This window comes from Engraulis encrasicolus, chromosome 7, assembly GCF_034702125.1.
Source record: "Engraulis encrasicolus isolate BLACKSEA-1 chromosome 7, IST_EnEncr_1.0, whole genome shotgun sequence".
Taxonomy (NCBI): Eukaryota; Metazoa; Chordata; class Actinopteri; order Clupeiformes; family Engraulidae; genus Engraulis; species Engraulis encrasicolus.
In genome coordinates, this window is record NC_085863.1 from 45,254,171 (window position 1) to 45,279,170 (window position 25,000).

A 25,000-nucleotide genomic window follows, 5' to 3' on the forward strand; every position below is an offset into this window, starting at 1 on the left:
GACTCTCTCTCACACAAGCACGCTTTCTCTCGCTCTCTCTCTCTATTCAAATCTCTCTCTCTCACACACACACACACACACACACACACACACACACACACACACACACACACACACACACACACACACACACACACACACACACACACACACACACACACATACAGACACACAGACATACGGGCACGCACATGCACACACACACGCACGCACGCACGCACACACACACACACACACACACACACACACACACACACACACACACACACACACACACACACACACACACACACACACACACACACACACACACACACACACACACACACACACACACACACACACACACACACACAGCATTATGAGGAGGAATATGGTGACCTGCCCTGAGGACAAATTTGTTTTTCTTTGTTTTTGTGTGTGTGTGCATGTGTGCGTGCGAGAGTGAGCGCATACGTGTGTGCACGCATGCGTGTGTCTGTGTTTTGTGAGTCCCAATTTGCATTCATAGCTGATCACTGTCATGTTTGTATTCTCTGCATTCGTAAACCGTGTGTCATCCCGGATGTTTGTTTGTTTGCTAGCTTGTTAGTGAACAGGTGTTCATTGTGGCGCGCCACGGCATAAGCACAAGCATGTCTGCCTCGATTACAAACTCTATTGACACTCGCCCGCTCGATGGGCTTCGCATGGAGCCAATGTGCAAAGTAAACACCGGGCATCACAAACAGATGTAAATGTTTTGGTTTTTTTGCATGGCAGAGCGTTGGTAGGCGAGCCACGCCAGCGCTTTGTTATGCCGTGACAGGTAATCACAGGATAATTATTATTCCTAGGCCAGCGATAATATTTGCCCAGTTAACATGGTCGACGTGGCCTTGGCTCTGTGTTATTGTGTTTGAAAAGAGGGGAGGGAGGGTTGGTGGATGGCGGATACATACGGTGATGAAACTGTATCTAATCACAGCCACCCCACCTTGTTATCATCCAGAGAGAGAGGGGGTGGGGGTGTCAGGGAAGAGAGAGGGACACATACACACATACACAGATCCAAATACCCAAGCACACACGCACACACGAAAGGGGGTGTAGTTAATATTAATAGATAAGGTTTGGTAACACTATACTTTAACAGTCAATAAAGCCAATATGGATCTGGCTTGGAATTTGAGAGAAAGATAGAGTGAGAGAGAGAGAGAGAGGGAGGGAGAGAGAGAGAGAGAGAGAGAGAGGGAGGGAGGGAGAGAGAGAGAGATGGTAAATGTTAAGAGATTATGTACTGTGTATTCTCTTGTTCCTTGAGCTTTGGTAAGACTATACTTCAACAGTCAATAAAGCAAATATGAATCTGGCTTGGAGAGAGAGAGAGAGAGAGAGAGAGAGAGAGAGAGAGAGAGAGAGAGAGAGAGAGAGAGAGAGAGAGAGAGTAAGTTGGAAAGGGGTTGACATTTGAGTACAACTGCATACATTTAATGAGTTTAAAGTATGTGTATACATTTGTTTCACTTTGCTTGCAGTAATGCTTATGTTGATTCTGCTTTCTTTTGTGTGTTTATGTGTGCATGTGCCTGCATATGCGTGTGTGTGTGTGTGTGTGCATGCGTATGTGTGTGTGTGTGTGTGTGTGTGTGTGCATGCGTATGTGTGTGTGAAAGTTGACCTTTACATTGCAAGCTGCAAGTGTAACACACAAACACACAAAATGAATGCCTGTACTATACTGCATGTTCTTCCAAACAAATTCTCCTGACTTTGATGTTTGCATCGTCGATCCCTCTGACACAAGGGCTGACGTCTTCAGGCCAATCCATCTTAAACATCTCCTCCTGTGTTAAATACTTAAACACACTGCTGCTATGCTAAATGGTGGGTAAACGGGGGGAAAGTGGAGCCTGAGTGCTCAAACTCGAGTCCATTTCCTACTAAAGAGGCTCATTTATGTTTAACGCCGGCCAATCGAGCCAACCTGGGGGCCACTTCCCCCAGACGCCCGGGGCCCCGAGGCCATATGAATAATACATCACATGCAGAGGCAGGGTGGGGAGGTGAGGCAGAAGGGTGTGGAGGGGGAGGAGGTGGGGGTGCATAGGCAAGATGGAATGATTGGGCAAGCAATAAAGTTAAAAGAGAAAAAATCTAATTGACAAATTGGATTTTTGTTTTCTCTCGCTTTTTCTCTTTCTCTCTGCACACCTGCATGCATGCACGCATGCACGCACACTGAGACTCTCTCTCTCTCTCTCTCTCTCTCTCTCTCTCTCTCTCTCTCTCTCTCTCTCTCTCTCTCTCTCTCTCTCTCTCTCTCTCTCTCTCTCTCTCTCACACCACCTGTTCATATTTCATTTCCATTCACGGCATGTAAAAACAAACATCTCTGTAGACTTGTAGACTAGATTTGTAGTACATCTGTGAGCTGTGGCTCTGTGTTTTCCACATCTGGTGTAGCCACAACAATTGTGATCAGAGTTAATGTAATTGATGCTGCATGTGTTACAAAAAGTGGTCAGTGTTTCAATGGATTGAAATGAGCAACTACAAGTGGCCTGGTGGTTGAGGTTAACAGGTCTGTCATACCAGTGAGTCACAGGTTCAAATCCACCAGCTGCAAAAGTGTGCAAAAGTGGCAGTGAGGTAAACTGACTTCCACCACATGGCTGCATTTCACCAAACTACACAAAAGGGTGTTCCGGTTTCCTGACGCAAAAAACTAAGGACCATGACAATGAGAATCATTCATGAGCGAATGAGCCAATCAGAATGTCTGGGTGGGATTTTCCATAGATGGGCAGTGTGTAATGGCTCTTCTTCCCCCTGTTGCTCTGAGCTGCGTCACGGGTCGAGTAAACAGGACAGCTTGTTTATCCAATCACATGCAAAGATTTTTGATAAGGAGCATCATTCGAAAACGTGTCATTTGTGGGGGGTGCCCAGATGGTACTGTGAAAACGAGTCAGGTATAGACCGTGAGGTTATTTGAGGTTCTTCATCAATCCAAACCAGAGAGAGTAAAGTATGTGTATGGGGGTTGGGGTGAGAGGATGTGGGTGGGTTGGGGTTTGTAAGTATGTGTGTTAGTGGTGCGGATCGGCACTGCCCTCACGATCCGATTCGATCACGATTCGGGAGGTAGCAATTCGATTCGATTCTATGCGATCCGATCCGATTCAATTCTACAATGCATTGCAATGCATTACATTTCTACTGAAAGCAAAGCAAATGTTTAATCAGTCATGATGAGGCAATACCAGTAGTCAGATACTGAGCAACAGTTTATTGGCAGTTTTCTGTATCAGTCTGTATCAGTCTTGCAATGTTTTGAAGGGCTTTTATTTAATTTAACATTAATATAAAGATAAAAATAAAATATCCATGGAAGTAATTGAAACTTTAAAAAATTGCCGGATCGATTCTGGAACTTGCCGGATCGATTCTGGATCGTCCATGCCCCGCATTGGATTGCATCGCCGAATCGATCATTGTTGACACCATTAATGTGTGTGGGGGAGGGTTATTGTGTGTGCGTGTGTGAGTCCGTACATGTGTATGTGCGTGCATGTGTGTGTGTGTGTTTTGGGGGCAGAGGCCCAGAAGAAAAATGGAAGAGAGGATAAGGGAATGATAGAGAAAGAAGAAATGAAGGACAGAATGAATGACAATGCTAATGTAACACACACACTGACACAGACAGACCTCTTCACACGTGTCTGTTTATGTGTGTTTGTGACATTCTCCCAGTGCATAGAGTTTATGATGGCTCCCTGGCCAGAGCTCATTGCATCTGTCTGCATCTGACTCACACACACACACATACACACACACACACACGCACGCACGCACGCACGCACGCACGCACGCACGCACGCACGCACACACACACACACACACACACACACACACAGCCCATCAGGGGGATGTTTATGAGGTTCCCTTGGTAGCCCTGTTGCCTATCGCACATTACAAACAGACACGCACCCAGACAGAGAGAGGGAGAGAGCAAGCGAGAGAGAGAGAGAGAGAGAGAGAGAGCACATCGGGAGGGCTGTTTATGGGTCTCCCTGGTCGGCCTAGTTGCCTCGGTGTGAGTATTCTCTATGATTGATCAGGCTGGTACAGCAGACACAGGTGTGTGTGTGTGTGTGTGTGTGTGTGTGTGTGTGTGTGTGTGTGTGTGTGTGTGTGTGTGTGTGTGTGTGTGTGTGTGTGTGTGTGTGTGTGTGTGTGTGTGTGTGCGCGTGCGTGTGTGTGTGCGTGTGTGCGTGTGCATGCATGTGCGTGTTTGTGTATGTGCGTGTTTGTGTGTGTGCACGCTTGTGTGTGTGTGTGTGTTTGTTTTCGTGTGTGTGTGTGTATGCGTGTGCGTACATTTGTGTGTGCGTTTGTGTCTGCACAGCTTTGCATGTCCTGTGTGTGTGCATGTACACGTTCTTGTGTGTGTGTGCGTATGTGTTTTTGTGTGTGTGTGCGCGCGTGTGTGTATGTGTGTGTGTGTGTGTGTGTGTGTGTATGTCTGTCTGAGTCTGAAGGGGGCAAAGAGGACATAGTAGACACGCTGGGATGAAATAACTATAAAGACCTCACTGGAAAATGGTGTGTAAGAGAGAGAGAGAGAGAGAGAGAGAGAGAGATAGAGAGAGTCTGTGTAGGTGTTTGTAGAGTGTGTTGTGTATGTGCGTGGGCAGGGCGCATGGGGGTTACAGAGTGCACGGCCATTATAAGGGGATCTGAAATGAATCTCAGATGACTATCGATTGCGCCGGCTGCCCTGTTTATGAGAGGTTATCGCCGGTGATGCACTAGACCTCACGGATGGACATCCTCCTGGCTTCGTGCTGAATGAATGGAAAGATCTAAAACTGTGGGGGGAGGGGAGGCCGAGGCAGAGGGCGAGATGAGAGATTTGCCAGTTGTATAGAGTGGTATAGAGTCATGTCACAGCAATCATGTAGTAAGTTTCTGTGTGTGTCTGTGCGGGTGTGTGTGTCTGTGCGTGTGTGTGTGTGCGTGTGCGTGTGCGTGTGCGTGTGTGTCTTGAAGAATATAAAGGCACAAAAGCTTGAAGAATATAAAAGCACAAAAAACATACAGGCCTTTTTTCGTCCGATACTGTAGATGATGAGAGGAGCGTCAAGGACCACAACTGGACTTTATATAAGTGTGTGTGTGTGTGTGTGTGTGTGTGTGTGTGTGTGTGTGTGTGTGTGTGTGTGTGTGTGTGTGTGTGTGTGTGTGTGTGTGTGTGTGTGTGTGTGTGTGTGTGTGTGTGTGTGTGTGTGTGTGTGTGTGTGTGTGTGTGACTCGTACAGAACATCCCTAGGGTAGTGATTAGCATCTATCAGCTGTAACGACCCAGATGAAGCACCGAGTAGCCAACTTCACAGTGAGGAAAACTCTCTCTCTTTTCTCTCTCTCTCTCTCTCTCTTTTCTCTCTCTCTCTCTCTCTCCGTCTTTCTCTCTCTCTGTCTCTCTCTGTCTCTCTCTCTGTCTCTCTCTCTGCAGAGCATATTTATAACTTCACTTTTATTTTCACATTCAGGGGTATTCAGTGGACAGGCCTGAAGGAAACTGCAGTTGTGAAGTGTGCGTGAAATGGCATTGAGGTTGTTTACATATTTGCTCTCTCCTTTTTTGTTTGGAGGTCAGAAAAGGACATTATGCACAGAGCATTGCACTGGTTGTTGATTAAGAATCTTATTTATGGGCTTTTATTAGAGGTGTTGAGATGCTATTCAGTGAAGGAATCAGCCAGCATTGTTCAGAAGTGTTGGATGGGGTTTCATAGGCTTATTGGATTCATCCCTGTCTGTTAACGTGTTATGGTGCCCTCATAAACACTTAGTTGCTAATCACCTTTTGTGTAACCCCCATTTCTCTGCTACCTGTAAAAACTTCACTGCCACATTATTTCCTCCTGTACTAATTGACATACTGGTGCACTGCAGCCCTTGCTCACAAATTCAAGGTTGTGTTTGGAGCTTTACATCCACCAAATAAAAGACAGAATGTCCTGAAAGAATTTACAATCGATAATCCTCTTACATGGTTACAATTTACAGATATTTTTTGGAAATGGAATGAATTTCTGAAGTTTACTACAATTGTTGTTTGGAACTTGCTGACTTTAACCTTGCCAAACCTTAAACTAAACACACAGCAGGAAATACACAGCATCAGCACATGGTTTATTTATAGTGTCATGATTTGTAGATATTCTCTACAGAAACATCTATTGAGCTATTCAAATTAGTTTTGACTATTTGTCCTTCTAAAGTCAAGTCAGTACCAAGCCATTGGCTGTTGACGAAGGGGTTTATCGACGTTTTTAGAAGCAGACGTCACTATTGTGTGACGTTGGTACATTGTCTGATTGCTTTGTTTCATTTACATGGAATGGAAGTAGTTTTTTTTAAATACAGCTAAAATAACAATAACTTAATCCATACAGTAGCATTAGCTGCGGCTGTGCTATGTGACTTCCTCTGCTAAAAACGTCAGTGAACCAAAGACTGCAGGTTGTGCATCTTTTCCACAAGGACCCATTCTGGTACAAGGCCAGGTGCTGCTGTTGAGATAGATCTGACAGAGCACGGGCGCCAGCGCCAGCGCCGTTCTGCAGGTTTCAGCACTGAGCACTGGGATATATTTGGTTCCGACCAAGTTCATTTGGACTTAGCAAGTTCGGGAACCCTGCCAGCCCAGCCCAGCCCCAATACCAGCTTTTTTGGCACCGGCACCTGTCATTTTTCATCCAAACACACAGGGCAGGAACATTTTTAGATTGGCCAAACAGCACCGTGGCTGTGGAACCAAGCAAGCAATTGGATCCCTGAAGCATGCCCATTTATTCCAGTCAACTCCCTAAAAATAGTTTTATTAATAAAAGGAAAATATGGACAATGAAAGCAAGGATAGATGGGCCTGCCCTAAGGAACCGTGTAAGGACACTATAAATGGCTGACAAGTGTCTCAAGTGTTTCCACTCCAGAAATAGCAGATGATGAGGAGTGCGAAGGTCAAAAGGTCATATACAGTACTGTATTCCAGTCCTTCTGACTGAACAGGAGCAAGACTGCCGAGGGGGAGCAGTGTCATATGCTTGCGTGCTTCAGTGCACACGGCACTGAGTTAAGGTAATGCAAAGGCCACTCTGGGATGAGGCTGCTGTTGCATAACAAGGGGGGCATGAAACAGCATAAAATTAGGGAAATTGCACAGGCTCAGCACTGACAAGGCTTATCACTGCGCACAATGAGGCACTTTATCTTTTTCATGATTGTTATTATTATTGGAAGGATATTCTATGAGTAAAACATCAGTGCTGCTGCTCCTAGTGCTGTTATTGTTGTTGTTGTTGGTGGTGGTGGTGGTGGTCGTGTTTGCTGCATAGAACTTGACTGGACTATTTTGGAGATCCAGCATTACATCTTCCATATGGCTGTCTCAGAATAGTCCTGTAAGCAGCTCCTCCATAGTGAAAAAAATGCCATGTTTTAATTAAACGTTTAGAGAGTACTCTGGGAAGAAATACTGTACACTCTAGAGGGAAAAAATCGATTCTATAAGTGTTGAACTAACACTGTATTTATAACTGTGCATCATTTGTCACATCCCAGAGCATCTACCATGTCCTTACCCCACAATGCTGCCACTGAATAGTTCTAATCAGTGCCCTGGTTCAAATCATTGTCTGTCAGAAGCATATGCCAATCAAACAACAGAGCTTCTGCACTCTGCCAGTGACATGAGGGGGCTTTTGGACCATCTGCCAGTCATGAGAGGAGTGTCTTTTCCTGACACAATCAACCCAGTAGGGGAATGATGCTTATTATGTCCTCTGTCCAGAATGTCATTTCTTTTTATGTACGGGTTACACCATCTGCCTGCTAAAAGTGAGGGCTCATTTTCCTGCAGCTACAAGTTCCTGTAGCTGTAAATTATGTATTTACTCAAGAGTCTATCTATGACGCTGGCAAGACTCTGGAGTCTGGTCATATTCAACTGTATTATTATACATGCTGTAGTGATAGTCAACCCTTGTGATGGTGAACCCTTGTGTGTGTGTGTGTGTGTGTGTGTGTGTGTGTGTGTGTGTGTGTGTGTGTGTGTGTGTGTGTGTGTGTGTGTGTGTGTGTGTGTGTGTGTGTGTGTGTGTGTGTGTGTGTGTGTGTGTGTGTGTGTGTGTGTGTGCATTCCTGCCTGCATAGGGTGCATGCGTGCATGTGTATCTTTGTTTGGGTGCATTTAATGCAATTCATTTAGGGTTGTTGATTTAAAAATAGGGGTTTTCTGCAACAACATTTTCTGTGTAGTTTAAAGACATTGCGTATGGAAAATTATTTTCCCTTAGCTCTCTCTCTTAAGTCTTCCCCTGCCCTCTAGAAATATGTTTTCCTCAGCCAGCCATTCGGCCAGTGCTTCACCACAACAGGGGATACCACAGTAGATCAGGGGATGGATGCCACCCTGATGTTGGCAGCGGCATGCCCTCCCGCACCTCTCACCTCAGCTACTAGTGCTCAGCTGGCAGTGCCAGCGCCAGTGCCTGTGCTCTGGACATCTGTCTGAGGGCGGACACAGACACACCTGTTGCCAAATTCTCCCAGAGAGGTCAAGCACAATGCCAAGCCAGTTTTCCCGGGCCGAAGCTGTCAGCGGCGTACTCCAGAGAGAATGTTCCCAGTGCCAAGGCTGAAAGGGTTGGACACACAGGGGCAGCAACTAGCCCCACAGCACATTTCACATTACTGCCACCAGCACTGCCTGGAGTATGGGCATGTGTGTGCGCATGCATGTGTGCACATGAGGGTGCGGGGGGTAAGCTTATAGAGAAAGTGTACTGTTGGAAAATACATTTGCTGACAATGGATTGCATGGATTCCATACTGTGCTTGGCCAGACTAAATGAAAAGTGGTTTTTTTTGTGCAGCGTCACAGTAAGCATGGGTAGGCCCAGACTAATAATATGTAGCCGCTAGCCACATAATGAATGTGATAACATGTGTTGATGTGTACCAGTGAGGTCCATGAAATGTGTATAATGTGTAGCCCATCAGTGAGAATTCATCATCGTCATCATCAGGGCTGCTGACAGCTTTGACTGGGCACGGGACAAAAGCATCTTACTGGGGCCCAAATCCAGTACATGCCATGTACTGAGGATCCAATTCTGGGCCCGCTCTCTCCCTGGGACCGGGACAACCCTGGGACCGGGACAACCCCCCGGGACAACCCCCCCCCCCCCCCCCCCCCCCACCTTGTCGGCTTCCTTAGTCATCAGTGCCATATTCTCAGCCCCACCAGCCAGAGGTACATCAAACCCAGATGAGGCTGCTATAGGGGACCATACCAGAGCCAGATGGCTCCCGGAATCAATTACGGCCACAATTAGCAGAATTAATGCGCGTCTGCTCGTTAAGGAGCCTCCTTTACAGTAACTTTACTGGCCAACTGGCTACTACTGTATGAGAGATGAGGTGGAGCGAGAGAGATGAGGTGGAGAGAGAGAGGCGGGGGGGTTTCGGCATGGCTGAGGGCTGCTACTTCAGTGTCCGGCACTTCATTAGTGGCCATTCATTATACTGCTCATTATAACGAGGTTACCGCATCTATTGTTCATATACTGTGAAGCAAAGACTCAAGCAGCTGCTACTGTGTGAGAGATGAGGGGAGAAATGGCTGATGACTGAAGGCTGCCCCAGGACTATGTCTGGCATTTCATCAGCACTTAGCCGTTATTCAACTTAGGCCCGGGATATGCTTGCTGTGTGACTTGCTGTACCTGAGGTGCGCAACAGTGTGCGACCGAGTGCACATCATTGCTAAAGAGCTCTTAGAGCACTACTGTATGCACAATACTGCAGATGTCCTCTAGGGGGCATCTAGGTTCGGAAGATCGCCCCTCGCGGTTGTCATTGACTACGTTTGCATGATGGTTTTAATTCTGCCACAACTGTGTGATCACCCTGCTACATTCTCCCCAATGGCAAAAAAGACAGATTAAAACAGGAAAAATACTGACTAAATGGATAGCTCATCGTGATTAGAGGCCAGGCCAGATTTGTGGCCCAGCTATGATTGTTTTCTATGGTGCAATGCTAGACGAACCCATCTGGCAAACATATTTTGTGCCACTGTTCTGTCTAGTTTACTGAATGGAAACATTCAACAAAAGTGTTTATATGCTCTGTTTTGTCCACATGCTGTTTTCCAAGGGCTGCATGCTAAAATGGACCACAGCTCTACTGGATGGTTGCATCATAAATAAACATATGCATATAAATATGTAATGCTGACGTTAAATAGCCTGAGTATCATCCTCCGTAGTGACCGCGCTAGCTCAATACTTTCGCTTGCTGACCACGGAGTCTGACCCTGCAGCCACCCCCGGCAGTTGGAAATTATCTCACTTAATGAGGGAATTCGCCTTTCGCAAAACCCCTCCCACAAACGGCCGCCAACCAATCCGAGCTCAGCAACGGTAACTAAGGAGTGTAGAACTTGTCGAGGTCCGTCAAAAACCTACGATTTCAGGGAGACATACAACGTGTGCCTATGGCACCGTCAGGGTCCGACACCATCTGAAGATTAATTAGGACCTCATTTTTTCACTTTCCCGAAGCAAAAACCTCAAGCGGACTGATAACAGGGATGGATTAAGCCATGTGAAGGCTATTAGCTCCAGGTGATCATATTTAAAATTAGCAGGCTAACTGTGCAATCGTCTTGTTTGCTAATATAGCCCCCTTCCCCCTTGCATTTAGCTGGCAGAAAACGTACCCTAAGCAAATAATCAATGCATCGCTCAGACTTAAGGACAATATTATATGATATTACAGTATTGGATTCATGGCATTATGATTCAAATGTTACTGGGAAACTACTAGTTGCGTTGTTTAATATGCGCCAAATGCACAGCCCACGGAGCAGCCCCCACCCTCTCTCCTTCCCAGTTTGTGTCTGTGTATATGCGTCGAGTGTGACAGCAAAAAAAGTAACACTGAAATGGTGCTGCGCTTGTTCCAACCTTGTTATGAAGATATTAACTGTCAACTAAAACCATTAAAGTGAACAGAAGAGAAACGCCCAGTGTGACTGCCCAAGAGCTGCGCAGTGTCAGTGCCGAAAGCCCGTCAAAGGTCTTGGCGGACGGCAATGTCCCAGTTTACACCAAGCACTATCAAATGTCCTGGTTACAGACATCACATCGCCATCATCAAGTTGTTGTATTTCAGTTGAATATGTAAGAGGGCTTGGGGAGGGGCTTAGACTATCAGCGAGCCTATTGGCTGTTCAGATACTGAACGAATATCTGAATTCCAACTGCCAGGGGTGGCTGCAGGGTCAGACTCCGTGGTCAGCAAGCGAAAGTATTGAGCTAGCGCGGTCACTACGGAGGATGATACTCAGGCTAGACGTTAAAGTGTTTCAGCTTATTTTGCCTGCCTGTTGAAAAGATTTTAGAAAATATTTGGAAGACAAAAAAGAAAATCAGACGGTGCTTAGGTAAGTTGAAATCCTCAACCACGAGACCTTACGAGATCATCATTTTTTCCTCCCTCGCTTTTTTTTATAATGGGTTTGTCATTTATGTGAGTGCCAGACCTTCGGAAGCTAGTGAAATATCCCTCCATAAATGCTGCATTACCATTGTAATCTGCTGCATAAGAGAAAAGGAGAGATTCAGAGAGGGACAGAGAATGTGTGTGTGTGTGTGTGTGTGTGTGTGTGTGTGTGTGTGTGTGTGTGTGTGTGTGTGTGTGTGTGTGTGTGTGTGTGTGTGTGTGTGTGTGTGTGTGTGTGTGTGTGTGTGTGTGTGTGTGTGTGTGTGTGTGTTGTGTGTGAGTGTGAGTGTGAGTGTGTATACTGTATGTATGCATGTGCGTATGGGCGTGCATGTGTGTGTGTGTGTGTGTGTGTGTGTGCATGTGTGTGTGTGTGTGTGCGTGTCGTGAGTGTGTATCTTGCTTGTGGGTTTATGCATTGCAGCTCAGCTCAGCATGCTTGGTGCAATAGAGCCCCGGGCTCCCACCTTTTTATCTCCTCCTTTCCTTACCTCCAGTCCCTAAGGCCTTCCTTTTAGCTTCAACATCCCATAATACCCCCCCCCCTCTCTCTCTCTCAACATTACATTTGGCAGACACTTTCATCCAATTGACTTACAATTGAAGACATAATCATAGCATACAACATACAACACTTAGTGCACAGGAAATATACAGAACAATAAGTATTGATGCCAAGCATGGTTAATGTTTTTTTAGGACATGCACATGTTAAGTAGAGTACACACACCCACACAACATGTCTTACAGTCTACCGCGGTCCTGGGCACACAACGTTTGACCTGCTGGTGACAAAACTGAGAATTATCCAAGAAGAAGTGCAGCGGCTTATACCTAAACCCTTTTCGATAACATGACCTGGATGAATGAAAAGCTTCACAGATATTCAACCATATAATTAAAAATGAACCAACATCATGAAACAAAACTAAATGGAAGTACATATTTAAATAGAGGGAATAAGATTAAAAAAAAAATGTTTATACCAGTGTGGCATCCTCCCAGAATTGGGCAGTGAATCTCAAGCAAAAAATGCTGGGTAGGCATGTACGTATATGCATAATTATCAACAAACATATTCTAGGCCTTGCCACACAGCTTACAACAATATGGAGAAAATACGACAATACAAAAATACAACTCTCTTAGTTGTAACTCTCTCTCTCTCTCTCTCTCTCTCTCTCCCTCCCCCCCATTTGTTTGTTTCATAGACCTGTAAGCATTTTTCTCCTGTGTTTCCTCTAAAAGCTGCAGGCATAGCCCTTCTGTTCCTGTGTCCTTGGCAAGAGGATTGTGCGTGCGCGCGTGCGTGTGTGCGTGCATGCGTGCGTGTACATACGTGTTTGTGTGTGTGTGTGTGTGTGTGTATGTACGTGCATGTGTGTGTGTGTGTGTGTGTGCGCGCGCTCGCGTGTGTGTTTGTGTATGTGTGTGTTTATATGTGTGTGTGCCCATGATTTGATTTTCCACAGCATATCTTTGTGTCCAAGTGGCTTTGTCCCCTCATGAGTACAGTCTGTGCTTGCCACCAGAGATCCGGCTCAGTATCCAAATATGTCTCTGTGTGAGTGTGTGAGTGGGCGAGCGTGTGTGTGTGTGTGTGTGTGTGTGTGTGTGTGTGTGTGTGTGTGTGTGTGTGTGTGTGTGTGTGTGTGTGTGTGTGTGTGTGTGTGTGTGTGTGTGTGTGTGTGTGTGTGTGTCTATGCATGAGTTTTTCACATACAAGAGTGTGTGTATTTCTGTTTTAGTGTGCATGTATGTATGTGCGTAGTCTGTGTGAAATCCCCCAGTGTGCGTGTGTGCGTGTGTGTGTGTGTGTGTGTACGTGTGCATGTGTGCCTGTGTCTGTGCTTGTGTTTGTACCTGTGTGTGTGTGTGTGCATGTATGTGTTTGTTTGTGTGTATGTGTGTGTGTGTGTGTGTGTGTGTGTGTGTGTGCGCGCGCGTGTGTGTGTGTGTGTCTTTGCATCTCTACCGTGTGTGTGTGTATTTGTGTGCATGTGGTGCATGCGAGTGCTGGCCATAAATAAGTGCTGTAGCCGGCCCCAAGGTGTCCGTACGTGGGCAGACTGTAATTAAGGCGGACCTTCACCTGGAGCACCCCAGGCTAGCTGCTCTACACGCGCAGAGGACAGCCTCACTCTTTAACCTCTGGAGACTGAGCCCAATGCCAATGCTATCCCTGTAGTGTAGGGGTGTGTGTGTGTGCATGTCTTTGTGTGTGTGTCCAAGTGTGTGTGTGTGTGTGTGTGTGTGTGTGTGTGTGTGTGTGTGTGTGTGTGTGTGTGTGTGTGTGTGTGTGTGTGTGTGTGTGTGTGTGTGTGTGTGTGTGTGTGTGTGTGTGTGTGTGTGTGTGTGTGTGTGTGTGTGCATTAAAATGTATGTGCAGTATGTGTGTGCACGGCCATGTATGTTTATATGCTGTATCTTTTTGTATTGTACTTTATGTACAGTCATGGTGTGTGTGTGTGTATGTGTATGTGTGTGTTTGTGTGTGGGGCATGTATGTTTATGTTTACAGATGGTGTAACTTCAATCTGCTCATGTATGTGGTGTAGTGGCTATGCATGCATGTATTTTTTTTGTATAGTTGAACAATTGTGTACGTATGCGTGTATGTGATCCTGTCTGCATGTGTGTGTGCGTGCGTTCGTGTGTATGAGTAGGTATGTGTTTGTGTGTGTGTGGTGCGAGTAGGTCTACAAATTTTGTGTCCTTCTGTACCTCACCCAGGGTCGGTAGCAAGAGGGAGACTTAGTGTATGCGATACCTGGTGTAGGCTATGAGCCGAGTGGTCGACCGGTGCCATCTGGGGGGAGGAATGCTAGCAATGTTTTTTGGCAAGGTATATCCCCCCACTAGTAGAAAAAGCTTGATAGCAGTCATGGGGTGGTAGCGAAATCACTTTTTTCAGCTCTTGAAGTTACTACCCCCCTATAATAAATACTGTTTTTTAATATCAGCTGTATATGTAGTTATGGCTTATGTTGGGGGTATTGCCAATATCCTATACCATCGTGCTTGTTATCACTGGAAAGGGGACCTTTCAGGCTTTCATTTCAGCCCATTAATGAATCTGTCTGACATACACAGAAGCCACAGCACGTCATTAACCAGAAATAGCTCCCATTTTCACACAAATTGTGCCAAAACTGTGCACTTTCGTTTACATCTGTGGCATGAAAGAACACCAAGGACACCAAAGTTAACAACCTCAATACTCAGGGCACTCTACCGATTCAGAAAATGTATAATATGCCCATGCTATCATTTAGTATATGTCTGTGAGACCCTTAAATGTCACTTGTGCAACCAGCAAAAATGTCTTCAAAATCGGACCCAATAGAATGGACTAATACAATGCCGGTATCACTTTACTTAAACAAACTTTGTTTATACTGTAGTTCATATGTGAATGTACATAACATTCACAAGTTGTTAAAGTATTCAATTATTGTAGTGCAGTGTTTCTCAAAGTGGGCCGGAAGCCCCCCTAGGGGGGCGCGTGAAGTCAGAAGGTTTTTCTTTTTTAATACTTTTCTGCTTTGCCATTAAGTCACTAATATTTAGAGAACATAGGCCATACTGTACGTGTATATCATGCTCTAATAAACTTCACAACGGCCTATTTATTTGTATTTTCGTAACCATTTTGCTCGAGGGGGGCGCAGACAGACACCCTTCCTCTGAAGGGGGGAATGGCACGAAAAATTTGAGAAACACTGTTGTAGTGTATGTGAAGAAATACAATCTAGATGGTATCTCATTAACAGAATTTAGATAAATGTTCATATACCACATTTTATACAGGCTATTTCATAAACAAATAAGCTTAGACTGAGACCCTATACAAGGGGTTACAAGCCAATAAAGAAACATGTTGCAAAGGGAATATGTTTAATGAAAGAATAGTTTCATGTAGATTTATATTATTTCGTCGTCAGTACTCTTCATCTTCCATGTCATCCCCTTCATCTGAACTGTCTATGGTTGCCTGGTTTCCGCACACTCTCAGTTTACACATGTCTGTGCACCTGAGGCCATTTACCAGACAAACACAATGATGGCTAGAGCATTTTGTAGTGCAGTTGCACGAAAGAAGGTCCAGGACAGCTTGGGATATTGTCAATATTCTATACAATAGCGCTTGGTATTACTGGAAAGGGGACCTTTCATTCTTTCATTTCAGTCCATTGCTGAATGTTTCTTACACACACAGAGGTCACAGCACTTCATTAAACCAGACATAGGTCACATTTTCTCACAAATGTTGGCTAAACTGTTTGATTTCGTTTATCTCTGTGGCATGAAAGAACGCCAAGGACACAAAATTACACAACCTCAATACTCGGTGGACTCGGAAAATGATAATATGCCCATACAATTATTTTGTATATGTTTGTGAGGGCCTAAAATTTGACTTGTGTAACCACCAATAGTCTTCAAAATAGTAGCCAATATAGCAGGTCATTAGCTGGAAATATCAGGCCTTTTTTCCTACCAATGTTTGTGCTGACATTCACAGAGGTCATTAAACCAATAATTTCTCGGCCCTATCGTGGCCTAATGGTAGGACACTGGTCTACTACGCGGCTGACCCGGGTTCGATTCTGAACCGTGCCCTTTGCCGACCCTCCCCCATCTCTCCCTCCCAACTCGCTTCCTGTCACCTCCTTCACTGTCCTGTCTCATATAAACAAAAAATAAAGGCTTGAAAAGCTCCCCCCCCAAATACTTAAATGATCACTCCTGCCAATTTCAATATGCTGTTGTATTGCTCACATTACCCTTGACTTGTCAGTACCCGGAGATGCTGCATGCTGCTATTCTAATGGGGGCAGATTTTGTTTACATTTTAAAAAAATCTTAACATGGGCCTACTCCAAATATTTTCCCAAAAGGTAACACCTGCCCCCATTACAATGACCAGGATCTTGGAAAAGGCTGAAGAAAAAAAAAATCTCTGGTACTGACAAGTCCAGGGTAGTGTGAGCATTACATGCATGTTGAAATTGGCTGGCGTTATCCTTTAAACCAGTAATTTCTCACAAATTCCACCTCAACTGTATGATTTATGTTGTCCCTATACCATGGGAAACCATCAGGGTCACAAAACCAAATGATTTTAAAAATCTAGGCATGCTGTTGATTCAGAAAATGTATAATGTACCCATACAATATTTGCAGGAGCCTTTAAAAGACCGTAATGATCCTCAAGGCCCTAATGACCTATTTTCTGACCAATTCTGTAATATCTCCTTACAGACATACATACAAATGTTGGATAAAAAGAAAAATGAATGAATATATGTATGTATAGTGTATATACATACAGTATGAATGTATGTGCATAAGAATGTATAAATCAGCTTTGAAATGGTACTGTTGTCAGTAAATTATCAAATTGCACATACAGCACTGCTTAATAATAGACATATTGTCCTGCCAGACATTTCACAGATTACTGACCAAAAGCTTATTGAAAGAAATTGAAAAATATTTCCCAAAATGTAATATGGTAGCCCTTCCCCAAATGATAATTTCAAAGGCTAATTTTTTGCCATAGAGAAAAGGTGTGTGTGTGTGTGTGTGTGTGTGTGTGTGTGTGTGTGTGTGTGCGTGCGTGCGTGCGTGCGTGCGTGCGTGCGTGCGTGCGTGCGTGCGTGCGTGTGTGTGCACGTGTGCGCGAGCAGAAGAAATTCAAACTTGATGCCATCTGAAATTTGTGTCAAAATTCAATATGGCTGCTATTTCCCAAAATGGATGACTTTCATGCATTTTTCTCAATACTGTGGGGCCATAATATAGGCCTACTACATAGTAGATTACTTTTTTCAGCACTTCTCTGTTATATTCTCTTACAGATATTTTACCAAAGGTTGACTAAACAAACAAAAAATAAGTTTGATTTCGCTTCCTTGAAGCAGAGAATAGTCCTCCTACAATGGTCAAATGGCACATAGACAGTCAACTGCTGAAATAACTAGGCCTATGGTCCTTGCAATGACGTAAGCCTATAATATTCATTGATGAGTACGGTTCCTTTTTTTTAGCACAATTATTTCCTATTGCCTAATGGACAAATGTATTCATTCATTCATTCTTTCTTTCATTTGATTAGGACAATACACACTAATCAATACATCAGTTAAAAAAACATCAATATAAATATGTTGGTATTTGCCAGTGGTGGACAGTAACGAAGTAAATGTAATTCGTTACTGTACTTAAGTAACATTTTCATACTTTCATACTTTACTCAAGTATTTTTATTTGGTAAGACTTTATACTTTTACTTCACTACATTTCAAAGCGAAATTTAGTACTTTCACTTAGTTACATTTACAGAAACACTCGTTCCTTACTCGTTCCTTTTTTTGAAGGTGATACACGGCAGGTGAATTAATTCATTTTTAATGCCCTGGTCAAATGAAATCTGAGATGTCACGCTTGTGTGAAGAAAGTGAAACTGAATCCGATTGGCAGACTCAGAGATTCGCCATTGTGATTGGTTGTAATGTGTCACGTGACAACAAGCTCTACTGTAATACTGTTACCTGTCGCTACAGAATTACTTTTAGAAGGAAAGCGAGTAGAGCAAGACCACTGATGTGTCCACTGTTGCGACTTGCGAGATGAATTGAAATAAGAAGAAACGGTACTTTCTAACGTGCGGAAAGCACAGCAAAACAATAAAGCAGGCGACAATAACGTTGTTAGAGTGTATTAATCTGCGCGTCGTAGGCCTATTCGTTGTGTGAGGGGGGAGAGGTTTAGCTCGCAGGCTGCACTTGCCTGACAAGACGAAACTTGTCAGATAGCGTTTCGCGTTTGAACTGAATAATCAGCGAATTGATACTTAATGTAGGCCCTACTGCTTATTTGACTTACTGTGCTATATCTGTGTTATGGCTTACAATAACACTTTTGTAGCGTGTGGAGTCAAGTACACAGGATGCCTAAACATGCTGCTTATTCCAAACCATCTAGGCGCACAACTCCGTGATAGCATTCTTTCCCCTCAATAGGCCTACATTGCAGTATTATCTGAAGTAGTTGGGGATATCAATTACTTGTCTAATAGACTCCCCTGCCACCAAAAAAATAATTTGCTTCAACTTTATGGAAAAGAGGCTTGTGTAAAGGGTTTGTATCTTTACATGAGGATTGCCATGCCCACCATATGTTACAAAGTGAGGCTACATGCAACGTATCTACATGCAACATGTAGGCCTATCCTTTCCTTTAAGTCAGGTCAGTAGGCTACAGTGGATATGAAAAGCACTGGCAATAACACCAAAGTGTAAAAAACAATAGTAACAAAGTTTAAAAAAGAGAAAAAAGTGGACTTGGCTAAATATTGGCCCAGTGATGTGCACAGGCACAAAAGGCTTTTTCATGATCAGACAGATAAGTGTTCCAATTAAGTTGTATCAAGTAGGCTATTGCAATTCATTGGCATCTAGCAAATAGAGACCATTACAATTATGTTCCTATTTTTAAAGGTTGCTTAGAATCGCAAGAAGTCTGTTTGTCCATACAGTACATAGGCCTAAGCCAACCTTAACATAACCAAACACTACATAATAGTAATAATAATAATAATAATAAGAAGAAGAAGAAGAAGAAGAAGAAGTCTACCAAAACCATAATTCTAACAAAAATTAAACTTAAAGTACTTTGTTGGCTACTACTCTAACTCCTTGCTGTCACAAATAAGCAGGCCTATACTGGACTGTAGGCCTACGGCTGGGGGGTATTGTAGTAGTTCTAATAGGCATATAATCAATTTCAGCCTAATCATTCTTAATATTAATGGCCCTTTCATGTGTTCTTTTGGGCATGTAAGGGTCAAATGGGTATTAAATGTTTAGAGAGGTGAAAATGAACTGCTGATGCTATAACATTCATTGACTTACTCCACAGTGTTTCTGAGGCCTGTTATGGCCTAGTTCTAACATGCTGGTAGCCTATAGCTTATGCAAATCAGAGGATATGTAATTAGATATGACCAAACTAAGCCTACAACACTTAAATATTAAAATTGCACCAAAGGCTTCATTTTTAAGTTTTTACTTTTTACTTTTAGTACTTAAGTATTTTTGATGGCAGATACTTTTGTACTTCTACTCAAGTAAAAAAGTGAGGTTAATACTTTCACTTTTACTTGAGTAGTTTTCAATGCAAGGTAACTGTACTTTTACTCAAGTACATAAATGGTGTACTTCGTCCACCACTGGTATTTGCATAGTTGCCAAATGTCATCCGTAGTCCTAAGGCAGGTAGCCATAATAAAAAAACAATACTGCATTACAGTAGACATGACATTTTACCACAAACACCAAATATATCCAGAGTAAAACAATGTTCATACTATTAATTAATAGGAGCAGGTCTGGTTTGTTTTCAGCTACTGTTTACGGGTGATTTTGAAGATGCTGATGTTGTCACATAGCCTGGCCACGCCAAACCCCTAGGGGCGTCTAGATTTCTAGGCTAGTTGTCACACAGTCCGATATGAGCATGGCTGAACAATAGAAGGTGAATTTCGATTTTGCCACCGTGACATATCCTAAAGAAAGTGGTCAAAAATTGCTCAATTAAACATATACACAACACTGCTGAAACTAGGGCATCTCAAATTCCCTCCAACATTCAATATGGTAGACGTTTCTGAAACTATTCCATATATTTGATCATTACCATTTATCCACCCTTACCCCCACCTGCTCTACAGTATCTCCCCCCACTCCTCTCCCCACCCTACAGTGTCTTATCTCCCCAACCCCCCTCACTTTCCTTTAAGCCCCCCCCCCCCCCCCCACTCACCCACCCCCACTACCCCCCACTCCACAGTGCCCCCCCCCTCACCTACCTCCACTACCCCCCCCCCACTCCACAGTGCCCCCCAGTCACCTCCCCCCACTCAACAGTGCCCTCCACTCACTTTCCTCCACTACCCTGGCCTTGCCCCCCCACCCAACAGTGCTCCCCCTCAATTGCCCCCACTCACCTCACCCCTACTTCTCCCCCTTGCCCCCCCCCTAACTCTACATCTACTGTACATACAGTGCCTCCCCATGCCCCCGCTCATCTCTTATCTCCTTACGTCTTATGTCTCCTTACATTTCCTTACGTCTATAAAGAGATGGGACAGAATTGGACTTAAATTATGTCATATTAATGGTCATTATGGCCTTTTGTAAGGCTCTCACAATACATTGTATGGGTATATCATGCATTGTCTGAATTAGCAGAGTGCCTTGAGTATTGAAATGGTTGGGGTTTGTGTCCTTGATGTTTTCCCATGGTTTACAGTACGTAGGGACTAAAGAAAGCCTACAGTTTAGGCGACATTTGTTATTATTATTTCTGGTTTAATGAAGTGCTGTGACCTCTGAGTATGTCAGACAGATTTAGTAATGATCTTAAATGAAGGCCTAATGCCAAGCAGTGATGCCAAGCAGAAACTTTGGAAGGAAAAAGGCCCAATACTTCCAACAGATGACCTGCATGTATTGGCTATTATTTTGAAGACTTTTGCTGGTTGCACAATTCAAATTTAACGCTCTCACAAACGCATACAAAACAATTGTATGGGCATATTATACATTTTCTGAATCAGCAGACTCCAAAGAGTATTGAGGTTGTCCAATTTTGTGTCCTTGGTGTTCTTTCACGCCACAGAGATAAACGAAAGCAGACAGTTTAGCCAAGAGTTGTTGGAAAATGTTAGCTATGTCTGATTTAATGAAGTGCTGTGACCTCTGTGTATGTCAGACAGATTCACCAATGATCTTAAATGAAAGCCTGAAAGGTCCCCTTTCCAGTAATACCAGGCACCATGGTATAGAGTATTGGCAATACCCCACGAAATGAGCCTGAACTAGACATGCATCCGAATTCAAAAATGGAATTTAATAGAGGGGGGTAGTCACTTCAAGAGCCGAAAAAAGGGGTTTCGCTACCACCCCGTGACTGCTATCAGGCTTTTTCTAGTAGTGGGGGGATATACCTTACCAAAAAAAATTGTTAGCATTCCCCCCCCCAGATGGCACCGATGGCCAAAATTTGGGGCCATGGCTTAAGGCCTAGTGGGAGATGTTTGGGGGCACCTCCTGTGTGTGTGTGTGTGTGTGTGTGTGTGTGTGTGTGTGTGTGTGTGTGTGTGTGTGTGTGTGTGTGTGTGTGTGTGTGTGTGTGTGTGTGTGTGTGTGTGTGTGTGTGCGTGGTGTGAGTATGCATTATCCTTCAGTGACTTTGTGTCCTTCTGTACCTCTGCTCCTGGCTGGGTAGCAAGAGAGAGACCTGGTGCGAGGTGTTTGGGGACACCCCCTTTGTTGCGTGCGTGTGTACGTGTGTGTGTGTGTGTGTTTGTTTGTGTGTGCGTGTGTGTGTGTGTGTTTGTTTGTGTGTGCGTGCGTATGTACAGTATGTATATATTTATCCTTCAATTACTTTGTGCTATGTACTAATATGTTATGTGTGACATTGTCCCTAAAGAACGTGTTTTGTTTTGTTGTTTTGTGTGTCCTCATAGGAGCGGAGGGGGCAGTGTTCACCAGTTCTGTGGAGACCCCACATGTGAGAGCAGAGCCCTTCAAGGAGCTGCGGTAAGGCTTTCAAACGCACACACATACCCTGATTACACACACACACACACACACACACACACACACACACACACACACACACACACACACACACACACACACACACACACACACACACACACACACACACACACACACACACGCACACACTCACACTCTTTCTCTCTCTCTCTCAGCCTAGATTGTATCTTTGATAATTGGTGCTGATAGTGTATGGGAAGCTGATAGCACTACCAGGCGCTGATCAACATCTGACTCACAAAGAGGAGAACACAAACAAGCTGCTACTGATATCCAGAACAGAGCCTGAAGCGACAGTAGACTGCTTTTGGAGACTAGAGTCAAAGCCTCGTGCTTAATTCGAGCAGTGAAAGGGAAAGTCTCATTTGTTTGTCATTATGACAAACAGCATCCCAGCATATGAATTAAGTTCATTATGTCTAACTGTTTAACTTAAACACTTAGTGGTTTCTTTTGCCTTAAGACATGTAAAAGTTTTTATCTTTTACCTGACATGTTTCGACGGTGTTACTTCCGTCTTCATCAGAGGGTCACTGTGATGTTGATGAGTGACGTGCTTTAAAAACAGCTGTCCACACAAAAACCGGAAAACAAAGGAATGGTGATCCTGCCCTACATCAAAGGGATCACCGAACGCATACAGCGAGCCATGAAGAAACACAAGATACAAACGCCAGTAAAGCCACACACCAAACTACGACAGCTGCTAGTACACCCCAAGGACAAAATAGACCAACATAACAAATGCAATGTCATATATGAGATTCCGTGCCGGTCATGCAACAAGTCATATATTGGGGAGACAGGGAGGACATTCAACACAAGAAAAAATGAGCATAAAAAAGAATGTGAAAAGGAAACAGAACAAAGACATACAAGAGCAATAAAGGAGCGAGCCACACAGGAGAACCTCAAATCAGCCATAACTGACCACTGTAGGAGGGAAAATCACATCATGGACTGGGACAAGGCAAAAGTCATACAGCAGGAGAACAACAGATACCACCACTGGATTAAGGAGTCTATGGAGATCAGAAAGCGTAGCCCAAGTACCATGAACAGGGATGAGGGGGCATACATGCTCTCACACACCTGGACCACCATCCTAAGAGGACAACTCTAACAGCAGGAGGTGTGACCAATCTGTCATTATTGACAGGGAGGTCACACCTCCACAACAACATCAGCTGTTTTTAAAGCACGTCACTCATCAACATCACAGTGACCCTCTGATGAAGACGGAAGTAACACCGTCGAAACATGTCAGGTAAAAGATAAAAACTTTTACATGTCTTAAGGCAAAAGAAACCACTAAGTGTTTAAGCATCCCAGCGTTTCCCAAACTTTTTTGTCTTGTGTACCTCCTAAGCCTTTTTGTCATATCACGAGTACTCCCTCACTCATGCTATATATTTCCCTATCCAGATGTGACTACTCCATACATTTGTTTTCATTACATTTTTTCCGTACCCTCTACAGTTTTCTTGTTACTCTTCGTGATTTGCTGACACTTTTTTCCGAAACTGCTTCAAGTTGTTTTTTTTTTAAGAAATGGTATGATTACATCCCTGTAACTGGGTGGGGATAGGTGTCTTGCCCAAGGGTGTTAATGAAGCTGCTGAGAGACCACAAATAATCTTGCAGTGGGATTTGAAACTCTCTGATCCCCAGACCATCCTCCTAACCATTAGACCACGGTTGCCAAGTTCACAGGCTCACAGTTCACAGTGCGTACGACATAATTCCCTTCCTGATTGACCAGTTGCAAGGAGAATAGTAAGCAGGGATATTAGCCTGGTCAGGGTGTACGTCAATCATGGAGGAAGTGTTGGGAGGGCAGCCATTGTGAACCAATTCAGGTTAACCCTCTGAGGTCCGAGTGCCCTTCAGAGGGCAACATGTCTCCAAAAACAAATCTGTAACTCTGTGAGTTTTTGTCATTGAAACATATAAGTCACACCATTAGAAACCTCAGACCTTCCAGGTCCCAAATATATATATATATGAAATGAAAATACTTGAAAATGTTAGGGTGGTGCAAGCCTCTGAAAAGCCTTAGACCTCAGAGGGTTAACAAACTGCATGAGCGATGGGCTCCCTTTTGTGGGGTGATTGAATACCTGGACCTACAGTACTGCCTGCCACGTTCTGGACCATTTGCAATGGAAAGACAAACAAGTCAGGTCATCTGTGGATGAATAGAAGGAGGATCCTCTTGTGTTTATCCATTGACACGATTCACATTCACTAACGATGATCATTTTATCCGTAGACAGAGCGGTTACGAGCTATGAGCCATGATTCATTATTTTACAAGTGTGAAGGGTCTGTTTGTGTTTGTGTCTGTTATTTATTTGCTTGCTTGTTGGTGTACAGTATGTGTTTGCCCCTGCAACACTCTTGTGAGGGTGACCATCTTGGCTCGGGAAAGTGGGAACAAGTGAGAGAGAGCGAGAGCAAGAGAGAGAGAGAGAAGGAGAGAGAGAGAGAGAGAGAGAGAGAGAGAGAGAGAGAGAGAGCTACAACAATATGGCCCTTCTGCACCCGTAATAAATGCCAGCCAACAACAAGGCTCTCTGCCAGCACAGCACAACACCAGGGGCGGGTTAAGATGGCCTGGGGCCCCTAGGCTACAGGTTACTGTGGGCCCCACTGGAAGGCAAATTTCACAGCAAATTTACACGCAGTGTAATAATTACAACCAAGAAATTAAGGATAACATACCTATCAACTGCATTCATCAGTACAGAGAGGGATTTTTCAATATTGCATCCCGTCACAATTCGGCAATTTTTCCCTTGTGGCCA

The 25,000-nt window shown here is 44.1% G+C and overlaps 1 protein-coding gene across 1 annotated transcript in view; it reads left to right on the top strand.

Moving 5' to 3' along the window:
* Positions 1–25,000, top strand: part of sgcd (sarcoglycan, delta (dystrophin-associated glycoprotein)) — a 157,385-nt gene that overhangs the window by 101,764 nt on the left and 30,621 nt on the right. Inside the window, exon 6 of the mRNA XM_063203661.1 lies at positions 22,100–22,172. Coding sequence (XP_063059731.1) covers positions 22,100–22,172 — 73 coding nt within the window. The remainder of the gene's footprint in view (positions 1–22,099; positions 22,173–25,000) is intronic.